The sequence below is a fragment of the Aulonocara sp. 'chitande type north' Nkhata Bay genome, linkage group LG14, assembly GCF_057382095.1.
Source record: "Aulonocara sp. 'chitande type north' Nkhata Bay isolate Kocher_YH1m ecotype deep benthic linkage group LG14, A_spYH_male_GT1.1, whole genome shotgun sequence".
NCBI lineage: Eukaryota > Metazoa > Chordata > Actinopteri > Cichliformes > Cichlidae > Aulonocara > Aulonocara sp. 'chitande type north' Nkhata Bay.
Genome location: NC_141357.1, coordinates 4,438,780 through 4,457,114, shown reverse-complemented (window position 1 = coordinate 4,457,114; position 18,335 = coordinate 4,438,780). Strand labels below are relative to the sequence as shown.

The 18,335-nt window shown below is 39.5% G+C and overlaps 1 protein-coding gene across 10 annotated transcripts in view; it reads left to right on the top strand.

Annotated features, from left to right (window-relative positions):
• myo18ab (myosin XVIIIA b) overlaps positions 1-18,335 on the top strand; it is a 132,272-nt gene that overhangs the window by 62,283 nt on the left and 51,654 nt on the right. For all 10 annotated transcript variants that reach the window (XM_086260622.1, XM_086260621.1, XM_086260623.1 and 7 more), the window contains 6 exons: positions 5,532-5,673; positions 5,784-5,943; positions 6,851-7,037; positions 7,711-7,915; positions 8,185-8,294; positions 11,875-11,940. In XM_086260622.1, the coding sequence (XP_086116748.1) occupies positions 5,532-5,673; positions 5,784-5,943; positions 6,851-7,037; positions 7,711-7,915; positions 8,185-8,294; positions 11,875-11,940 (870 nt within the window). The remainder of the gene's footprint in view (positions 1-5,531; positions 5,674-5,783; positions 5,944-6,850; positions 7,038-7,710; positions 7,916-8,184; positions 8,295-11,874; positions 11,941-18,335) is intronic.

Here is an 18,335-nt window from a genome sequence, read left to right as displayed (position 1 = left end):
GTCAGCCTTATTTTTAAGTTACAGAATGCTTCTCCCTTTTTTTGTTTTTTGTTTTTTTGTTTGGGAGAATAGATGCAACTCTACATTTTCACTTAAGGCAGTTTTAGATAATTTCTAGTTCTTCAAACAATGCATGGATCTCACACATTTCAAACTTTCAAGTTAGGGTTGTTTCCCATTTATACAAATATATATATTTAACTTTGCATTGCTCACAGCTCATAGCTCACAGCTCTAAACCTAGGCATTTTTCAATCATATGCCTAATCACTATGTGTCACTGTGATTCTCAAGTATTGTCACAAGTTCGTTTAAATTCGTTTCCAAAACCAACAAAATAATCAAACAAAAACAAAAAAACATAAACGTGTCAGGACACAAAAGAAAAAAGAAAAAATGCTGCCACCCGAACAAGGCAGAAGTCTGCATATGTTGGCTTTTAATAGCATGCAGCTTGTAACATGGTAGACTAATGTGCCTGTGTTAATTCAGCTCCATATTATTGTGTGAAGTTGCACTGGGTTGGGAGTGGTTTTGTGTGTGTCACATTTTTGGTGAGCCAATGGCTGGAATGGGGTTGGACTAATTAGAGGCAGGTGTACTTGATTGCACTGATACACTGGTCTACTTATAGCCCACACTACAAACACTGCTGTGTTGTTTTGTCTCTCTGTGCAGTCCAGGGCCTATTATATGCCACAGCCTAAAGGCAGCAGGGTTGCAGAGGCTTGAGTGACCACTGACTATATGCTTGCAGGGTGGTGGGTCTCCAAGGACAACTTCTAACCCTGTTAAAGGCAACATGTGGAGTGCAACTTGGCTGTGTGGCATAGCTGTCTCTGGCCTTGGGACTGTGTGTTTTTATACAATTCTTAAGTGGGACACTGGACTGTTTTATCTTTTATCGCTTGATATATTTTTCGTCAATAAATTATCTTTTAGAATTTTATTGACTGACATCTTTTTGCCCACGACTGAAACGGTTGGTCAGACCTAGAGTCTTTCTTTGGGTGTGTTACAGCAGCTTCTGCTCTAAAAGAAACAAATAAATAAAAGAAAAGAAAATGTGGAACATGCTCATCAGCTTAGCAGTGTCTACATATTTAATTCACCTTCTCAATCCTGTAGTTGTAGCTGTTGTCTACAGGGTTTTGCTTATTGGTTGTTATTATAGGTGTGGTCTATATCTCAGCAATGTGTCATTCTAGGATGATAGGTTTCAAGCTGGTCAAGTGCCTCTATGCACTTCATTAGTTTAGTTATTCTCTGTATTGTCTTCATCTCACATGTCACTACACTGAGTTTCAGCAAACCTTAAGCTTGATGCAGACTACTGCTTAACAATTATCCACCTCACATCATAACCGATTAAGGTGCCTCTTCATATTAATATCATGTCATTGTTAATATTATCCTCTTTGTCTTATATGACAGCAATAGCATATTATAATATTTTATCAGTGTGTACCACTATACTACTCCTGAGCCAATTTGTTAGTTAGGATCATCTTATTCAGCAAACAGATCATTTAGAATTCATCCAATCTGCGGTCACATTTGTTCTCTCTGTTGCATGGCGGACCAGGCAGTTCTATTATAATATATTATTTATATTTTATTTTGTATCCATCAAGGGCTTCAGATGACCTGCAGAATCATCCTTTTCCCAGGGTGGAGACAGTTACCTTTTCACACACTGTCCTTGGCTGAACAATGACACAGCCTTAATATACCTTATTTATTTTATTAAAATATTTTCGTGTGAATTATTTGCTTTATATTCATTTTATACATGCTGGGCATGGTCATCATGCCAACTGTGTTTCATTGATAATATCACTTTACAGGTTGTTATCCTTGCTATTATTAATTTCAAATACTCTAAAGATCATTTCTACTGTAATTTTCCCTTTGTTTATCTTTATTTCGTACTTTTTATATTTATATCTACTCAGTGGGGTCTGTTTTCAACCCTTTTAAACTACTTCAAACTACTTTGATCTCTAGTTTTCACTTAATAAGGGATTATTATGTTCTTCCTGATATGGGTGTTGCTGCAGATGCGGCTGCAGGAATGAGTGATGGTTTACTAAAAGGATTGTGGGAACTGCACAGTGTCTCGTCTTCTGGTTTTACTAAACTGGCAGTTGGATTCTGTTCTCCCGACTGTTTATATTTTGTTTTCTTAAATCTCTCAGTTTTTGTCCGGCGTCTGGACTTTTCTTTTCTCACCACTGCTCGTCAGCAGGAATGAGTTTTAATTTCACTTGCTTGATTACCCATCTTAATTATGTATTTACTTATTTTTGTTTAAGTAATATATACACAATACAGCTGCTATCACCTTCGCTGGTATTAGAGACGAGAGTGGTTGCTCACACGCCCTTCTACTTTCGGACTATTTCCAAAAGCGGTGTGAACTTTACGAGACGGAACTCGACCGTTCTCTCAACTCACCAGCACGTCAGTGAATAGCAGTAAAAGAAAAACACAGTAGGAGCAGCTCAGTCTCTTATCGGACCGTGAAAAGTCAGCTTGCTCCGTTAATTAAAACAATACACACACACACACATTCACATTCACACCTATTCGCGCGATCGGAACCCTTATAATAAGGGGAGCTGCCAGTCTTTCTGTAGACGAGCTACTTATTCCCTTGACCCAGCTGGGGGAGCTACTCAGAGCTCCAAACCTAACCCACAGAAGTGGGGAGCTTCCAGTCGACGAGCTCCAAGCTACCAGCCGACGAGCTACTTTAAACCCACAGAAGTGGGGAGCTTCCAGTCGCGACGAGCTACTTTCGCTATTTTAAATTCCCTGAATTTAAAATACGATTTTACGCAAGATTGTGTCAGTGTGTCTGTATCTACCTGGTCAGTGTCGCCGGGTCTGGTCCACCTCGATCGGGCCCCACCACCGTGGGTCGCTTTCTAAGAACGTTGGCCAAGACTCGAATTTAACGCCCTTGGTCTTTGACCACACACCTAGTGTGTGGGCTGTCGACAGACGAGCAACGTGGACTGGTCACGGAGATGGGACACGATGGAGGCGCTCCGGCTCCGAAGGACCAAGAAATGTTGGGGGAAAACTCTGTAAAAGACCCAGGAGAAATAAAGACACAATGAGACAAAGTTACTTTCTTTATCAAACGTGTACACGGGTGAGCTGCTAAGGACAACTCACACCATGCACCGTGGCTTGGTAATTTTTATAGGAAAGACAGTGAGAACAGGATAAGAAAATACAAAACAAATAAAATAAACAACTCCATATGTGGCGCTAGTCTCGTCAGCAGAGAGCTGGGAGAAGGCTGTGAGAGATAAAACAATCTAAAACAATATGTCCCAAAACAGTATGTCTTTGCTGGGAAAGTCTAAAAAGATTATTCTAAACTAATCTAACCATAGGCAAAGGGCAGACAAAAGGCATCTTTGTACATTTAAAAGAAGGTAAAGAAACATAGAATCATTTTTCCTGTAACAGTTTCTAATGGTTCAACTGAATTCAAATGAACTCTTAGGACTAGATTGACATTGGATGTTCTGACCTACAATCACTAAAGATTTTAGAAGTTTCTGCAACTGATCCTCTTTATGATGGACTTACACATTATGTACACACATCCTCAGATAATACAGTGCTCAACCACAAACAAAATCACTCTGTCAAGCTGCCCTGGTCTTTCAAGGCAAGGAATCTGTAGACTGAAGGTGTTAGCGTCACAAGGCCTCTGTAGATCAAACTTTTATCTTGTTTCCAATCCTGAACAATCAGGTGGTACAGATATTACACCAACATAAACACCAAGGTCCTCTGCCTCTGGTGCCTTTTTTGTTCCATCTTCCACTGCTCTGTGGCACATTTCAGGCTCCCACATGTCCATCGTAGGCGTTTTGGCAAAGGTCATGGGTCTGCAAAGGCATTCTCACCACTGTGTGGCTAACAGCCCTCATATGCAGCGAGATGCATATGTGCATAATCTGGTACCTTTTTTCCTAATCATAACCAGCTTGAAGGATTTTAAGCAACTACAGAAGACTTTCGGTGAGCTTGAACCACACAGCTTGTGCTCCACCAGGCCATCAATGGAACTACACCACACTGCCACTGTCCTTTTGAGTGGAATCATAATAATTTTGTGTCTGTGTTTGTGTGTGATGTCAAGTAGTGACCAACAAATTATTTCAATTTATCTGAAGAGGAATTAAAATAATGTTGTTGATCTTTTTGAGGTAGCACCGCATCGTGTTACACAAATATGAGTCTGTCCAATACCTTTAGCTTTAGTTAATAGCTGCATTACTAATGACACCCAGAAGAACAGTAGACATGGAAACACACTGTGACTCAATTTTGATTAAACAATACAGGTGGTGCATTTGCATCTAGCTTGTGATCTCTGTTCAAATTACAGCAAACTCTTTTTAATCTCTGTAAGTGATTCGAATGACACTTTAGCAGATAATGTGTTTTCAGCAGCACAATCCTAAGCCTCTTCTTTGATTTGGAAAGCCTTTAAGAGTCAGCTAACTTTGTATTTTCATTATAAGCGGCCTGTCTGCACAGGTTTCATATTTTTATGTAGAAAGCCTCATCTCTGCTAGGTCCACAAATTCAACAATTTAACAAAACAGTGCAGGATTTAAACTTTGTACTGACAAGAGGAGTAGTTTTATAATCAGCTGTTAAGGTTGTGAAAGCCTATATCCAAGTAATCACTCAAGCTTTTGTGCTGCACTGTTTTCTTTTTATATTGTTAGATTTTGGGTGCTAATTTACTAGCATTAATTGAACATTGATTTCTAAGTAGAATGACAGGCATTCAGAAATGCTTGTGGAAGGCTTATTCTGCATTTGCACAGAATTCGTTTTATTTGCTTGCTTCTAACTTAAATATATGAGCTGTATGATTTTCAGTGCACAGTTGGAAAGCTCACTCAAGTCTGATTTGTGTGACTGACAATTTTTAAAAGATGGGAGGAAATCTTCTTAAAAGTAGAAAATAAAATGAAAGGGCCAATCCTTGCACTTTAGTTTAAATCAGTACTGTAGTGTTCAGCTTTGAAGGTTTGGGAGGACATTAGAATGCCCTTGATTGAGTCTTTATGAAAAATGCTGAACAAACCTTAAGGACAAATTTGTCTAGAGCAACAGCAGCTTACTGTAGGTGGAGATTTGCCATGTGGAAATTCACTGTCTCTAAGGTTTGAAGGAGTAACAGAAATTGGTCCAATCCATGCTACCCAAGGCCTCCATGTTTATATAGTGACATCAGATGATGGTGCTGACAGTCAACTCCACAGCTCCAAAGCAACCTTTAATCTTGAGAGCAAAAATAAAAAATGTTTTTACTTTCTTTATTTTGTTTTTGAAAAAAGAAAGCAAAACACAAACATCTCTTGTCAGGTATTTGGCTGCTTAGTACCCAGTCACTGTCCTCTGATGAAAGTGACAGATAACGATTTCTATATTGTCTTTCCTTGATCTGTCCAAATAAAAAAGACATTTTCGCCTGCCTTTGTTCATCACAGGTTCGTACTCTAGCCAGGACAGATGAAGCTCGAGGCCTTCTGTGGCTCATGGAGGAGGAGGCTGTTCAGCCAGGAGGTTCAGAGGAAACCATGCTGGAGAGACTCTTCAGCTACTATGGCTCTGCACAGGGAGAAAACAAAGGTGAACACTCAAACACGTAGCTGTCCCTTAACGCAATCAGTCGAGGCTTTCTGAAGAAACAAATAGACAACACTGATACACCATGGCAGAATATTTCCATTCTGTTGCAGGAGCTAATCTACTTCTGCGAGGAGAGAAGCCCCACCTCTTCCTGCTGGGCCACAGCCATGGGACCAATTGGGTGGAGTATAACACCCAAGGCTGGTTGAACCATGCCAAGCACAACCCTGCTGCCCAGAATGCTGCAACCCTGCTGCAGGACTCCCAGAAGTATGATGCCTCTGTCTATACATGAACATCATCCAGTTTAATAGAACAATGTATGAAGTGATTGGTCATCACCGCTGTTGTTTTTAAGCTGCACGTGCCCTGATGGAGTTGCTAGTAGTGGATTTGAATTAACTGGTTACGTAAGAAGAAAATAAAACTATGTCCTGTACTAATAGAATTACATTTGTCCGATATAGAGAACATATAAATGTACATTACAGTACACTGCATGTGAACTTGTGAAAGAAATGCCCAATTTATTCTTGCATTGCCTGGATTTATCTCAGTTTCTGTCATGTTAGGCCTGCCTTTCCACCTCTGGGGGCTCTGTGTTCTCTTGTCTTTAGTTCATATGCACTCATTTCAGTCTGTCTGTAAATTTTATGGTTTCAGTCACTCAAAAAAACATAATATGCTTGACAAGGGGAAGAATGTAGAGTTTAATCAAATGTTTCCAGTATGATCTTACTGCTACAATCCACAGTTCAACCATGAATGAAGTCAATATATTTTGTACTGTAGGTTATGAAATCAATGGCTCTTTGTCTATAAAGTCTTGGGAACATTTGCCTTACTGTCTTGCAAAAGGGAATACACACTCTACTTAAGTATAGTCTAGCTAAAGCAATTAATTTGCTCTAAAAAGACAAAAATTGCAGGGACAATATCTAACTTAGCAGCTTTTCAAAATCTGTTTCAGACCTTTAGCAGTCATAAGGTGAGTGTTTGACACCATGAGGCAACAGAGTGAACCAAAGAGTGCAGCAAGGAGCCTGTCAACATATGGCTCTCAAAACTATAATATGGCACTAATGCTACCAGATTGATTTCTTTATATTGTCTTGTGAATTCTTGGATGCTAGTGATGTGGATTTGTACAAACCCTATCATCTTTCTGCCACTGCAGGAAGAACATCAGCGCGCTGTTCATGGGCCGGGCCAGTGGAGCCACCGTGTTGTCGGGCTCCATCGCCGGTCTGGAGGGCAGCTCCCAGCTTGCCCTGCGGCGAGCCACTAGTATGAGGAAAACCTTCACTACAGGTGTGGCTGCTGTCAAGAAGAAGAGTCTGTGTATCCAAGTGAAACTCCAAGTGGTAAGTGGATGAGAGTGTGGTTAAAAGGTACGAAAACACAACAGGCACCAACCACCTTGTGGCTGCAGCTCAGTGCAGCTGCTTTGGCAATGGAGCTGCACACCTATGGCACCTCTGCCATAGGTGTGCATTGAAGATCTTGTGGACCGGGGCCTCTGCCAGGCGTTCCCAGCGCACCCTCACTATATATGCACATTAAGGTCATGCAGTTCCCACCACCTGACCCAACTCACCACCTGGTGATTAGTTGACAGCTCAGCCCCTCTTTTTAGCCAATTGTCCAAAACATATGGCCGCATCTCTGGTGAAACAATTATAAAATCTATCCTCGACCTCCGGCCTAGGGTGTACTGATGCCAAGTGCACTTATGGACACTCTTATGTTTGAACATGGTGTTCATTATGGACAAACTGTGGTTTGCACAGAAGTCCAACAACAAAACACGGCTCTGGTTCAGATCCGGGAGGCCGTTCCTCACAATCATTCCCCTCCAGGTCTCGCTGTCTACATGAACATTGAAGTTCTCCCAGTAGGACAACAGTCCCCCCTTCTGTTGCTTTTGTAATACTTGTTAAGGCAGTGACGCTTAACTCTCTACTATTTTCATAGCTTGTTGTTGCATGAAGTCTTAGAACTGGAAACTGATATCTGATATAATCTCTTTATTTTTAGGATGCTCTGATTGACATGGTGCGGCGTTCTAAGGTTCACTTCGTCCATTGCCTACTGCCCAAAGTAGAGGCAGTAGGAGGAGGTGATTACCGTATGGCTCATGGAGAGAGCCCTGACTCGGGTCTTATGACTCTGGACGTGAGCCTCCTGAGAGCTCAGCTCCGAGGATCCAAGCTGCTAGATGCTCTGCGCATCCACAGGCAAGGTAACTACTTTGCAGTGTTATATGTATGTAATTTCAACACTCTTTCCAGTCACTGTTATGCTGATGACAGAACCACGTTTCAGTTTAATTTGATCTGGGGTTAGGGGTTAAAGTACCCCAATGTAAGACTGTCCCATAGACATTCATACTATTGTCTGTCTGTTGGCTGTTGATAAAGTTCTAGCCTTTCCACCAGCTGCAGATGCTACTTTAACTTTGGTGTTCTGAGTTTGTGTGCTCTCTTCTCTGTTCTGCCTCTCTGCCTCTAGGTTATCCTGACCACATGGTTTTCTCTGAGTTTCGAAGGCGCTTTGATGTTCTGGCACCTCATCTAACCAAGAAGTATGGCCACCACTACATTGTCACAGATGAGAAGAGGGTGAGTGCAGAGTTAGCATGATACTTGCAGTTCTGCTGTGAGTAGTTGGACTGTGACTGCTGATATAACGAAAAGTGCTCTCTTGTCAACATCCTTAGCTGTTCGTATATTAAGATACAATGTAATCATTTGCCTTGGTTTAATCAGAATAAATCATTCACAAGGGGAAATTGTTTTGTAAAATTTGCTCAGGATTGTGGGAGATGTAAGGTTATTTAAGAGTACCTGAAATCCACTGTTAAAGTGATGTGGTGTAAATGTGGGATAAATAACAGGAAATGTTACTTTCAGATTGATCATTTATGTTCTTGTGAGTCTTTTGCCTGTAAGTGAAATACTTACTCATGGGGATATCTTTTGTCTTTTTTTCACACCACAAAATCACGTACAGTGTAGAAAGGATGAAGTCTGGACATGCGGTGTTTCCCTCTTTGCCCTCCACACTTGAGTCTGTGAACACAATCCATTTATTCTTCCTCTTCTCTTACCGCTGTCCTGGCTCTCCCGCTCTTGTGTATAATTAATTATAATTGTGGGGGATGGCAGCATTCAGCCACTGTACTGAATAATTACTGATGGTGGGAACAGTTCTTTGTTTCCTCTTCTCTCTGTCTTCCCATCCATTCCCTTGTGTCTTTTTTGTCTCGTTATCTTTCAATTTCTTTTGTATAGGTGGCAGAACAGTTTAGGAACATCCCCGGGCATATGATTAATGTCTTCCCTACATTTATTTAGCGAGTATATAGCATTTTTGCACTAAGGTCTGATTAGTCTTACGACGATACTGTGAGAAAACATATCTACATTAAGATCCTCTGTACCTCATGTCTTGTCTCAAAAGGTGCAGAATCTGTTTTCTAAGAATCAACATTTTGTTTTGTTTTGTAAAAAGAAAAAAAAAACTTAAACAAGGACAGATGTGTAAAATCTCGTGCTCCTTTACACTGCTCTATACTACACTGGCAGTGAGGAGGCTCAAAGTTTCTTGAAGATGAGCTTAGAGAGGATATCCCACTCAAAGAGTACTAATGCTGCGCAGGTCTCTTTATTTGAAAAGGAAGATGGATGGAAGGTGTTGGTGTGAGATAGATTACTTTAGCCAGATTTAATTGGACGATAATACAATTTTTTTTTCACAGAGGGAGAAAGCAAGAGAGAGAGGGTTTGGTTTGCTGAGTCTGTCGGACGGTTTGTCTCTGCCAAACAAAAGCCCCCATTTTTCTCCTGCTATAGCCCAGTACTGTCTGCTCCTCTTAAGACAGCATGATGTAGCCATGTTGTCAGTGTCCATATGGTACGCCTGCCAAGAGCTTTTCAGACCAAACAGGCAAACAGCAGGGGAGAAATTTAATGCATCATCCCTGAGAAGCTTAATTCTCTCTAAAGTTTGTTACTATTGTTTTCCTCCTTTGAGAGGTTCCATGGTCTAGAATGCCTGGTATGAAACATCTTTTACAATCAGATCCCAGTTTCATACCTGCCTGATAGATATATCTGTCTGTCAGCTTCTTGTGAAACACAAGAGGCAGCCAAAAAAAAAAAAGGATGCTTCCAAAAAAGCTGAAAACTGAAGCTACAATATTAATAACAATATTGTTTTTCATGGCAGCTTAATTTTGTGGGTTGAAATTAAGTTTTCCTGCATTATAAAATGCAATGTGATTGTTCAAAGTCACGCTTACACACAGGATCTGAATAAACTAGGAATTTGCAAATTTTTGTACTTTTTTATACAACACTTCAAATCAAATTCAAGACTGTTGCAATAAAGGGACCGTATGCAATTGAAAAGCCTACGTTTCCAAAAGACCACTATGTCTAGTTCCACTTCACGTCAGGGAAAATGTTCTGAGACTAAATTTGAGCATTTTTGGTTTTTGAACAAATTTTAATTCATCAACTCCAAAACATAATCATGATGATCTGAGATCTGAAGTTTTAGTCTGATGAGTAAATTAACAACAGAATGGTTGAAAAGAAGAGTTACTGAGGTGTTCAGTGAAGAAATCGCAAAAATACCGAGGACCTAAAACCCTTCTTTAAGAGGAACGCTTCTTCCTTAATTACTGCAAAAGTCCTGTAATTACATTAATCTTGTCTTGCAATTGTTCGGGAATTTCACAAAACAGATATGTGCATGAAATAAAGGTAGTTTTTCCAAGAGTTCTCAGAATAGATTCCCTCAAAGGCTCTTACAGTGGGGGAAACAGTTACTCGATGTTGAGCCCTTGCTGTTGCCTTACCAAAAAAACAGAGGAGAAAAACAAGAACAGTATCTAATTTTTATTGCAGTTTTATTTTAATGCAGCAATACAGAACTCCAACTATTTTATTTGTAAATGGAAGAAATCTAAAATGGACATCTTTCCAGATAGAGGAGGGATGATTATCGTATCTCATGGGGTGGGGATGATCATGAGAAAGGTGGTAGATCAGTCCAAAGCTTGGAGCTTGTTAGTGATCTAAGGCAGCTGGGAACACAGTGACCAAGAACCTTGTTGGTAACACACCATGCTGTAATGGATTGAAATCTTGCAACGCCAGCAAGGTCCCCTGCTCAAGAAGGTACATATACAGTTTAACAGTGAACATCTAGATCAGGGGTGTCAAACTGAAATACACAGTGGGCCAAAATTCAAAACTAGAACAAAGTCGCGGGCTAACGTTAATATTTATTGAAATATATTTATTCCTCCAGATATAAGAATGAATCTCTTCTTATGGACTCAAACACGTTTTGCTGAAAAACTGAATATGGAACAAGCAAAGCTTAATACTGAACAATATATATATTAGCTGTATAATACCAGTAGGCCAGCTCTGATAGTAATTTGGTATGGCTTCGCGGGCCAAATGTAATTAGGCCAGAGTTTGACACCTATGATCTAGATGATTCAGAGAACGCTTGTTAAAAAACGTGAAACCAAAATTGAACTCTATGGCATCAACTCAGCCGTTTTCTGACAGTGATCAAACACATACTGCAAAGACAATAAGAGAGTTGCCAAAGAAGCACATTAAGGTCATGCAGTACCCTATTCAGTTTCCAGACCTCAGTTGTATAAAGAATCTGTGGATGGAGCTGAAGCAGGCTTTAAGTTGCTGAGTGGCAGCCAAGAAACCTAAAAGATTTAGCGAGTTCATGTGAAGTGGAGTGGTCCAATCAGTTTGTAACTTAAATGTAATTCCTTTTGTCTGGATTTTAGGTTGCTGTTCTGTGTTTTTCCCCTAAAATAAAAACCACCATAAAAGTTAGAAACTGATCATTTCTTTATAAGCAAACTTTCCAATTCAGCAGGGGATCAAACAATTATTTCCCCCACTGTACATTTAATGACACGTTTACCAAATGTAGTGTGTAGCATCACTTTTCAAACCTTGTAGTCTGTTTCCTTTTTAGGGACATCGAGGTATGTGTGTGCTTGTGTTAGCTGATTCCAGAGTGGATTGGTGTTTGTTGCTATGGCACGTAGCTTGCATCATTTTTAGGAGCCAGGTCACATGACCAGACATAGGTAAGGCCCGGACACAGAGCGATTGGGTTGTTTATCTAATGAGTGTTCGTTCTGCTCGTTTCCAGGCAGTGGAGGAGTTACTGGAGTCTTTGGAGCTGGAGAAGAGTAACTACCACATGGGGCTAAGCAGGGTGAGTTTTCCCTAATGCATACACTTTTCATCTCAATGTACTTCTGCTTATGAGTTAATGCAGTTTTCCTGTTATTGCAAACTCAACATTTCCTTCACAGTACTAATTCTTTTTGTGGTGATCCTCAGACGCCCCTCTTTTTTATTGCAATCCTAAAATCCAGTTCTTTCTTCTTTGTTGTCTTTACATTTGTTGTTGAAAATGAGATTTTTGTGGGTTTTCATCATCACTTTCTACACTGATGTTGATCAGCTTGTCGTCTGGCTGTTGCTGCTTTGTGTTGCTGTGAAAGAGCAAGAAAAAGTATTCAAATTCAAAAACCTTTTTTATGCTTTGGCCCTTGCAGTTAAACAGATAATTAGAACACATTTTCATTCTACTCACTAGCTTGTCGAGCAAAAGGGGCGACAGGCTCTCTGTTTCTTTTTTGTTCCTCTGCAGTGACAAAGTCTTCACACTTCCACATGTATCCTCACTAGTTCTAATTCTCTTTTTTTTTTCTTTTTGGGGGCAAGAGGTGATATTTTCTGCACTCTCTGTATCTTGCCAAGCAGCAGTCAAACACTGCCAGACTGTTGAGGATAAAGTGCAGCTAATCACAAGGAAAAGGGCAGGCAGTTTTTGCTAATTAGATCTGTGAATGTCTGCGGAATAAAGAACAGTCTGGGCCTTGGCAGATATTGCAGAATGTTTGACCTTGCTTCAGAGTTTGACCACTACATTCCCAAAGTTAACTTTTTAGTACCAAAGTTTTCTTTTAATCTGTGGTTTTCATATCAGTAACATTGGTAATGCCTCTTGTTTTGTAATGTTTTTACTGACAGTTGAAACACAAAGGTGTCCAACCAGCTCATGTGGGAAAGTAAAGCACCAGCTTCCCATTTAGAGAGTAAGTGGCCCAGTCTGTGGGCCACTTACTCTCCAACCGGCCTACTCCTATAATACTTAACTAAACATCTGATAAATACTCTATATTACTCATCCATCGCTCCCCATATTTCTATATTAACAATTACACAGTATGTACAGTTAGATCCGAAGGTCAGTGAAGATAAGTAAATACAGTTTCTAATTCCAGATGACAGTATCAGTTCTGTTAAATTACTGCAACACTTGAGCTAGATGGACTTGATAAAGACATTAAACATGATAATCAGTTTTATCCCAGGGTGATGTGGCAATGTTACAAAGACTTTTTTATACTGCTGAATAGGGATGGGTATTGATAAGATTTTCACGATTCCGATTCCATTTTCGATTCTGTTTAACGATTCGATTCTTTATCGATTCTTTATCGATTCTTTTTAAAAAAGGAGAACACTAAGGCCGGTTAGCTTAGAACTTAGTTTTATATCTTCTCTTTGAACAAGATAGAAATTTAGGAGTAACATGGCCTTACAAACCCAACAGTGAGATCTTAAGAGTTCCAGCCTACGGCTCTTCAGTGGGGTGTCACAGGGTCCCCAGGAAAAAAAATTGTAAATGTGAAATAATAAAATAAATATTCTTCTGTAGCAATAACAAAGTATAACATAAATTATTCTGTAGCAATTACACAAGAATATCCAGTAATGTCCCTGCCTACAATTAAACACTTACCTAAAATCGGGGGCATCTGCTGTGGCAAATGGGTGCAAGCCTTTGACCACAAACTGAGTCACTGCTCGGTGACATTTGTCTATCCTGGCCTGAAAGGAGACGCTACCGGTAGACTGCAGCGAGAACTGCCAGCATCTGAGCCAGACTCTGTCTCTCTCATCATGGTCACCTAAATGCACAGTAATGGCAGGTTTTGTAATAAGGCAGATCGCGCTAACATAATATGCACTGTTAGTTGATTATTTACCTGCCGCATTAACGGGAGAGGATGTGCAAACGTTACCGCTGCTGCTGGGTTGAGATTCACGAGTCCGGAGCGGAATTAAAAACACGACATTCATTAAAGGTCATCGTGTGTTTTGTGAGCAAATACTTTTGCATATTCGTAGTGTTTCCCCCCTTAAATGAAATATCTACTTTGCAAGTATTGCAAGTTGCCCTGTTGTCAGCCGTTCTCGTAAAGTATAACCAAACTTTTGAGCGTTTGAGCCGCCGTGTTTCCTGCCAGGTAAATGACGCTCCGCAACGCGGTGACGTCATTCGGGGCGACTGGAATCAATAAGAGAATCGTTTGCAAAAATGGCAAAAAATTCCAAGGAATTGAAACACCGGTTCTCAACAAGAACCGGGTTTTGATACCCATCCCTACTGCTGAAAGTGTTTGGCTTTGCAAATGTTCCATAAATGGTAAATGGAGTTGAGGTCAGATTTCTGAATTCAATAAACATTAGTCTCTTTAAAGATGCTAACAAAAATTGTGTGTCCTCAAAGAATGGAGTGCCACTTCTCCTTTATGAAGAAGGTAGCTTGGTGAAGCAGCACTTCACATCACAGAATAATAACACAACAGGATAAATTTAGTTAAACACATTACGTTATATCACTACATATTATTATTTATGTTATTATAGAATTATATATATATATATATATATATATATATATATATATATATATATATATATATATATATATATATATTATTACTATATATATATATATATATTATTACTATATATATATTTGTGTATGTTATTTTTTTTTAATCAGAGTCAGATGGAAATACATGAAAGACAGGCACACTTAAAAAATGGCAGTGAAGAGAGCAATGACTTGCCTAAGAGATGTTGTTGATAATTAAAGGTACATTTTCCAGCTAACGTTTGTCTGTGTTAAATAATAACACCTGCCTAACATGGTCTATGTCAGGGGTGCCAAACTCATTTTACATGGCGGGCAACGTACAGCTCACTTTGACCTTAAGTGGGCCAGACCAGTGAAACTTCCCATTCAGTATAAAGAAGTTACTTATTTAACTGTTTTTCTACATGAGGAAGAAAAAGCTGCTGTGACAAGGAAAGAAATCTGTAGGCACGCATCTTTGGACTTAAACTGTAAGTAATAGATGTGAAAGGTTACAGCAAAAATTCTTGCAGCTGATTGCCCAGACTGTTCAGGTTTTTTTGTAATCGTAAAAACCAGAAATTTCTATAGAAAGTGGAAAAACAGAAACTTTTCTGTCATTTAAATTTTTAATGCCTAATTATTTTGTGTAGTATGAATGGCCATATGAGAGCATTTTATCAGTAGGAAAAACTGTAAGACTTAAGAAAACAAACAAACAAACAAACAAACAAACAAAACGGTTAAAAGGCCAAAGTTTCTGCTTGTGCTTGTTTGTGGTGAGCAGAAGTTCAAACAAGTTAAGAATTATAAATAACTTCAAGCACATTCTGGCCTATGAGACTCATTTAGACCCTGAGCCATGGCTCTGTGCTACATGCAGATATTCAAAGACACTTTGTATATAGTTTATTTTGTGTAATATTCAATACTGAACTGTAACTTAGGAGAACACATATGAGGTTTAAGGCCTGGATATGTTTGAAACCTTTTATCCTCCACCATGGAAAATGGCTGAATATAAAAGTGGATATCACTTCAGACAGTCTCCAATATCATTGAAATGCAGCCAGATGCTGCTCATTTTACATTTTAGCTCCTTTCTTCACTTTTTCCCAACACGCTTGCATTTAAATCCAGCTCGCCGTCTCTCTGTGTACTTGGCTTGTACCACTACACTTGTTGTCTTCGGAACATCTGTCCCCCTTAAATCTTTTGCATAATGGTATGATCCCAGCCCCCCACCTCCACCCCCGATTTTAATAATTTAAATAAATAATAATATTACATTTCATCTAAGAGACTGAGGGTCTTAATACTAGCATTGTCTTTCTCAGTATTTTCTAACAAGTCACATGTCCCGCCATCTAAAATTAAAGCAAATCACACAGACTTTTGACATTAGTTGTGTTTGGACTCTCATCAGCCTGGAGGAATTAGCAGTAACACAAGATTTGTGGGCTGTGCAGGTATTGCTGCCAACCTGTCCCTGGTGTGCAATGCCAAACTTTTTGTATGGTAGTATTAAACCATTCCCACACTGACACAAGGGTCTCTGAGGAGCATAGCTGTTCATGTTTGCCGCATGTGTTGTCTGCTTCCAGGCTAGTTAGACATCATCTTCCCACGATAGAAAATCCCACTGGAGCAGAATTGATTTGTGGTACCCAAATCCATTTTTGGGGAGTGGAAAAAGCATTTCTGTGCTTTTTATACCTTAGCCACTTCATTTTCCCACCAGCATCTATAGCCACAACAACAGTAAGGCAGTATTTAAAACTGTTAGATTGGCGTATAGGGAAAAGGCCTGCACAATGCCATTTTACACAAAATATCAGTATTTGTAGAAATCTATAAAGCTCCACAAACATAAACAAAAGTAATTCACCATAATATTCTTTGATACTCTGGAATTTGCTATAAGCCCTGAACAAATGTTGTTGTTGTTTTTCCCTCTGGCAGTAAACATAGCTCACAGGCAACTGGATGAGGAACAACCTACTGCTCATTAAACCACTATATAAAAAAACAAAACAACCCCAAACAAAACTATAGCAGTTTCCCAGCTGGGCTGCAAATTTTGACTTGGACCCAAAATCATAGTAGATCACCTCACTGAACTATAACGCAGGTACCCACACAGTGATTATTGCAGAATTACATATACTCATCATGGGCATAACTGTTATTTGTAATTTAGGGTTTTTAATAATTTCTTTAAACTGCTGTTTTAGTTCCAGTGAAAGGAACTCTTAATGCTTCAGCACACCGAGGCATTTTGGATAATTTCATGCTCCCAACTTTGTGGGAACAGTTTGGTAATGGTCTCCTTCTGTTCCAACATGACTGTGCACCAGTGCACAAAGCAATGTCCCAGAAAGTCTATTCTGTTCATCTGGAGTTAGCGTTGTCAGTGGAAGAAACTAGAGATGGACCGATCCGATATTACGTATCGGTATCGGTCCGATACTGACGTAAATTACTGGATCGGATATCGGAGAGAAATAAAAAATGTAATCCGATCCATTAAATATCAAAAAAGCACCTCACAAAACTTGCCACACGGCGTAACTTGGCTCATAACCGTAGCACGTCGGAGCAGTGTGCATCACGTGATAGAGCAGCTGTGTGTGTTTGTAGCCTCGCTACCAAACCAGCATTTCATCTCCGAGGAAGTTATCCCAGAGAGAAGTGAAGCAAGTGTGTAAGTTCATCTCTGAATGTTTGTAAAGCATTCCCGCGTTAAGCTTAACAACCGATATATGGAGCGACTGCCTCTCTCCCTCCCTCTCCTGCTGCTACTTCAATCATGAACCTGATCAATGATCAGCTGATCGGCTTTTCTGTTGCGAGTCCGTCTCTCTTGTTTGTTTTTGGCCCACTTTGGACCAGAAAGAGGAAACCAGCGGCTGAACAACAGCAGCACGTTTAAGCTTGATAATCTGTTGTTAGAATTTATTTAATATAACTTTCTACACCAGGATCTTTTCTACGTAGCTGACGCTGGTAACTGTGCAGAGGCGGATCTAGCAAAGTTTAGCCAAGGGGGCCGATAGGGCATGAACAGGGAAAAGGGGGCACAAAGACATACTTTTCTTTCTTATTCTCATTTAAAATGTCTAGCTTTTAATAAATAATTATCTGAATCTTACACCCAAAGTTTTAATCTGATGTAAAATGTATAGAAGTCCATTACTGTATATAGTAACTGTTAAGTCTAATATACCCTAGTAAGCTATAGTACTTTTTCCTTTGGGAAGGTACCATCTGTGCAGTCTGCCATTCTGTTGAAGAAAGATGTTGAATCTATTTAATTATTCTTGAAAAATTATTTATTTCTGTGCATTTTTTTTCACACTGCATCAAATTAAAGTTGATTAAGTCGATTAAGCATCATTAGGTGGAGGGTGGTTCCCTATTTTTTTTGCTGGGAGTTTGCAACCCTATTAGTTAGGTTGCTTAATATTTCTGCTAAGTACTCTTTAAAATACCAGAATAGGGAGGATGGAGCAGGTTTAAGTTCATTAGATTGATCAGTTTTGCTGAACTATGACATATTTTGGGTGCAGTGTATTTTTTACATACAGGTATAACAGAATAGCTTTAGTGTTGTTTATTTAAACTTGAGTATGAACTTATACAAAATGCAGCAAGATATTAAAAAAACAGTTTTATTGATTAAAACACACTATATCGGATTCATATCGGTATCGGCAGATATCCAAATTTATGATATCGGTATCAGACATAAAAAAGTGGTATCGTGCCATCTCTAGAAGAAACATTTAGTCAATCCACCAAGTGACTTCTTCAGTCTCAGCTGGCTGCAGGTTTACCCTTCATTATAAAGAGTACATTTGATTAATGACTAAAACTAGCCCAACTGACAAACG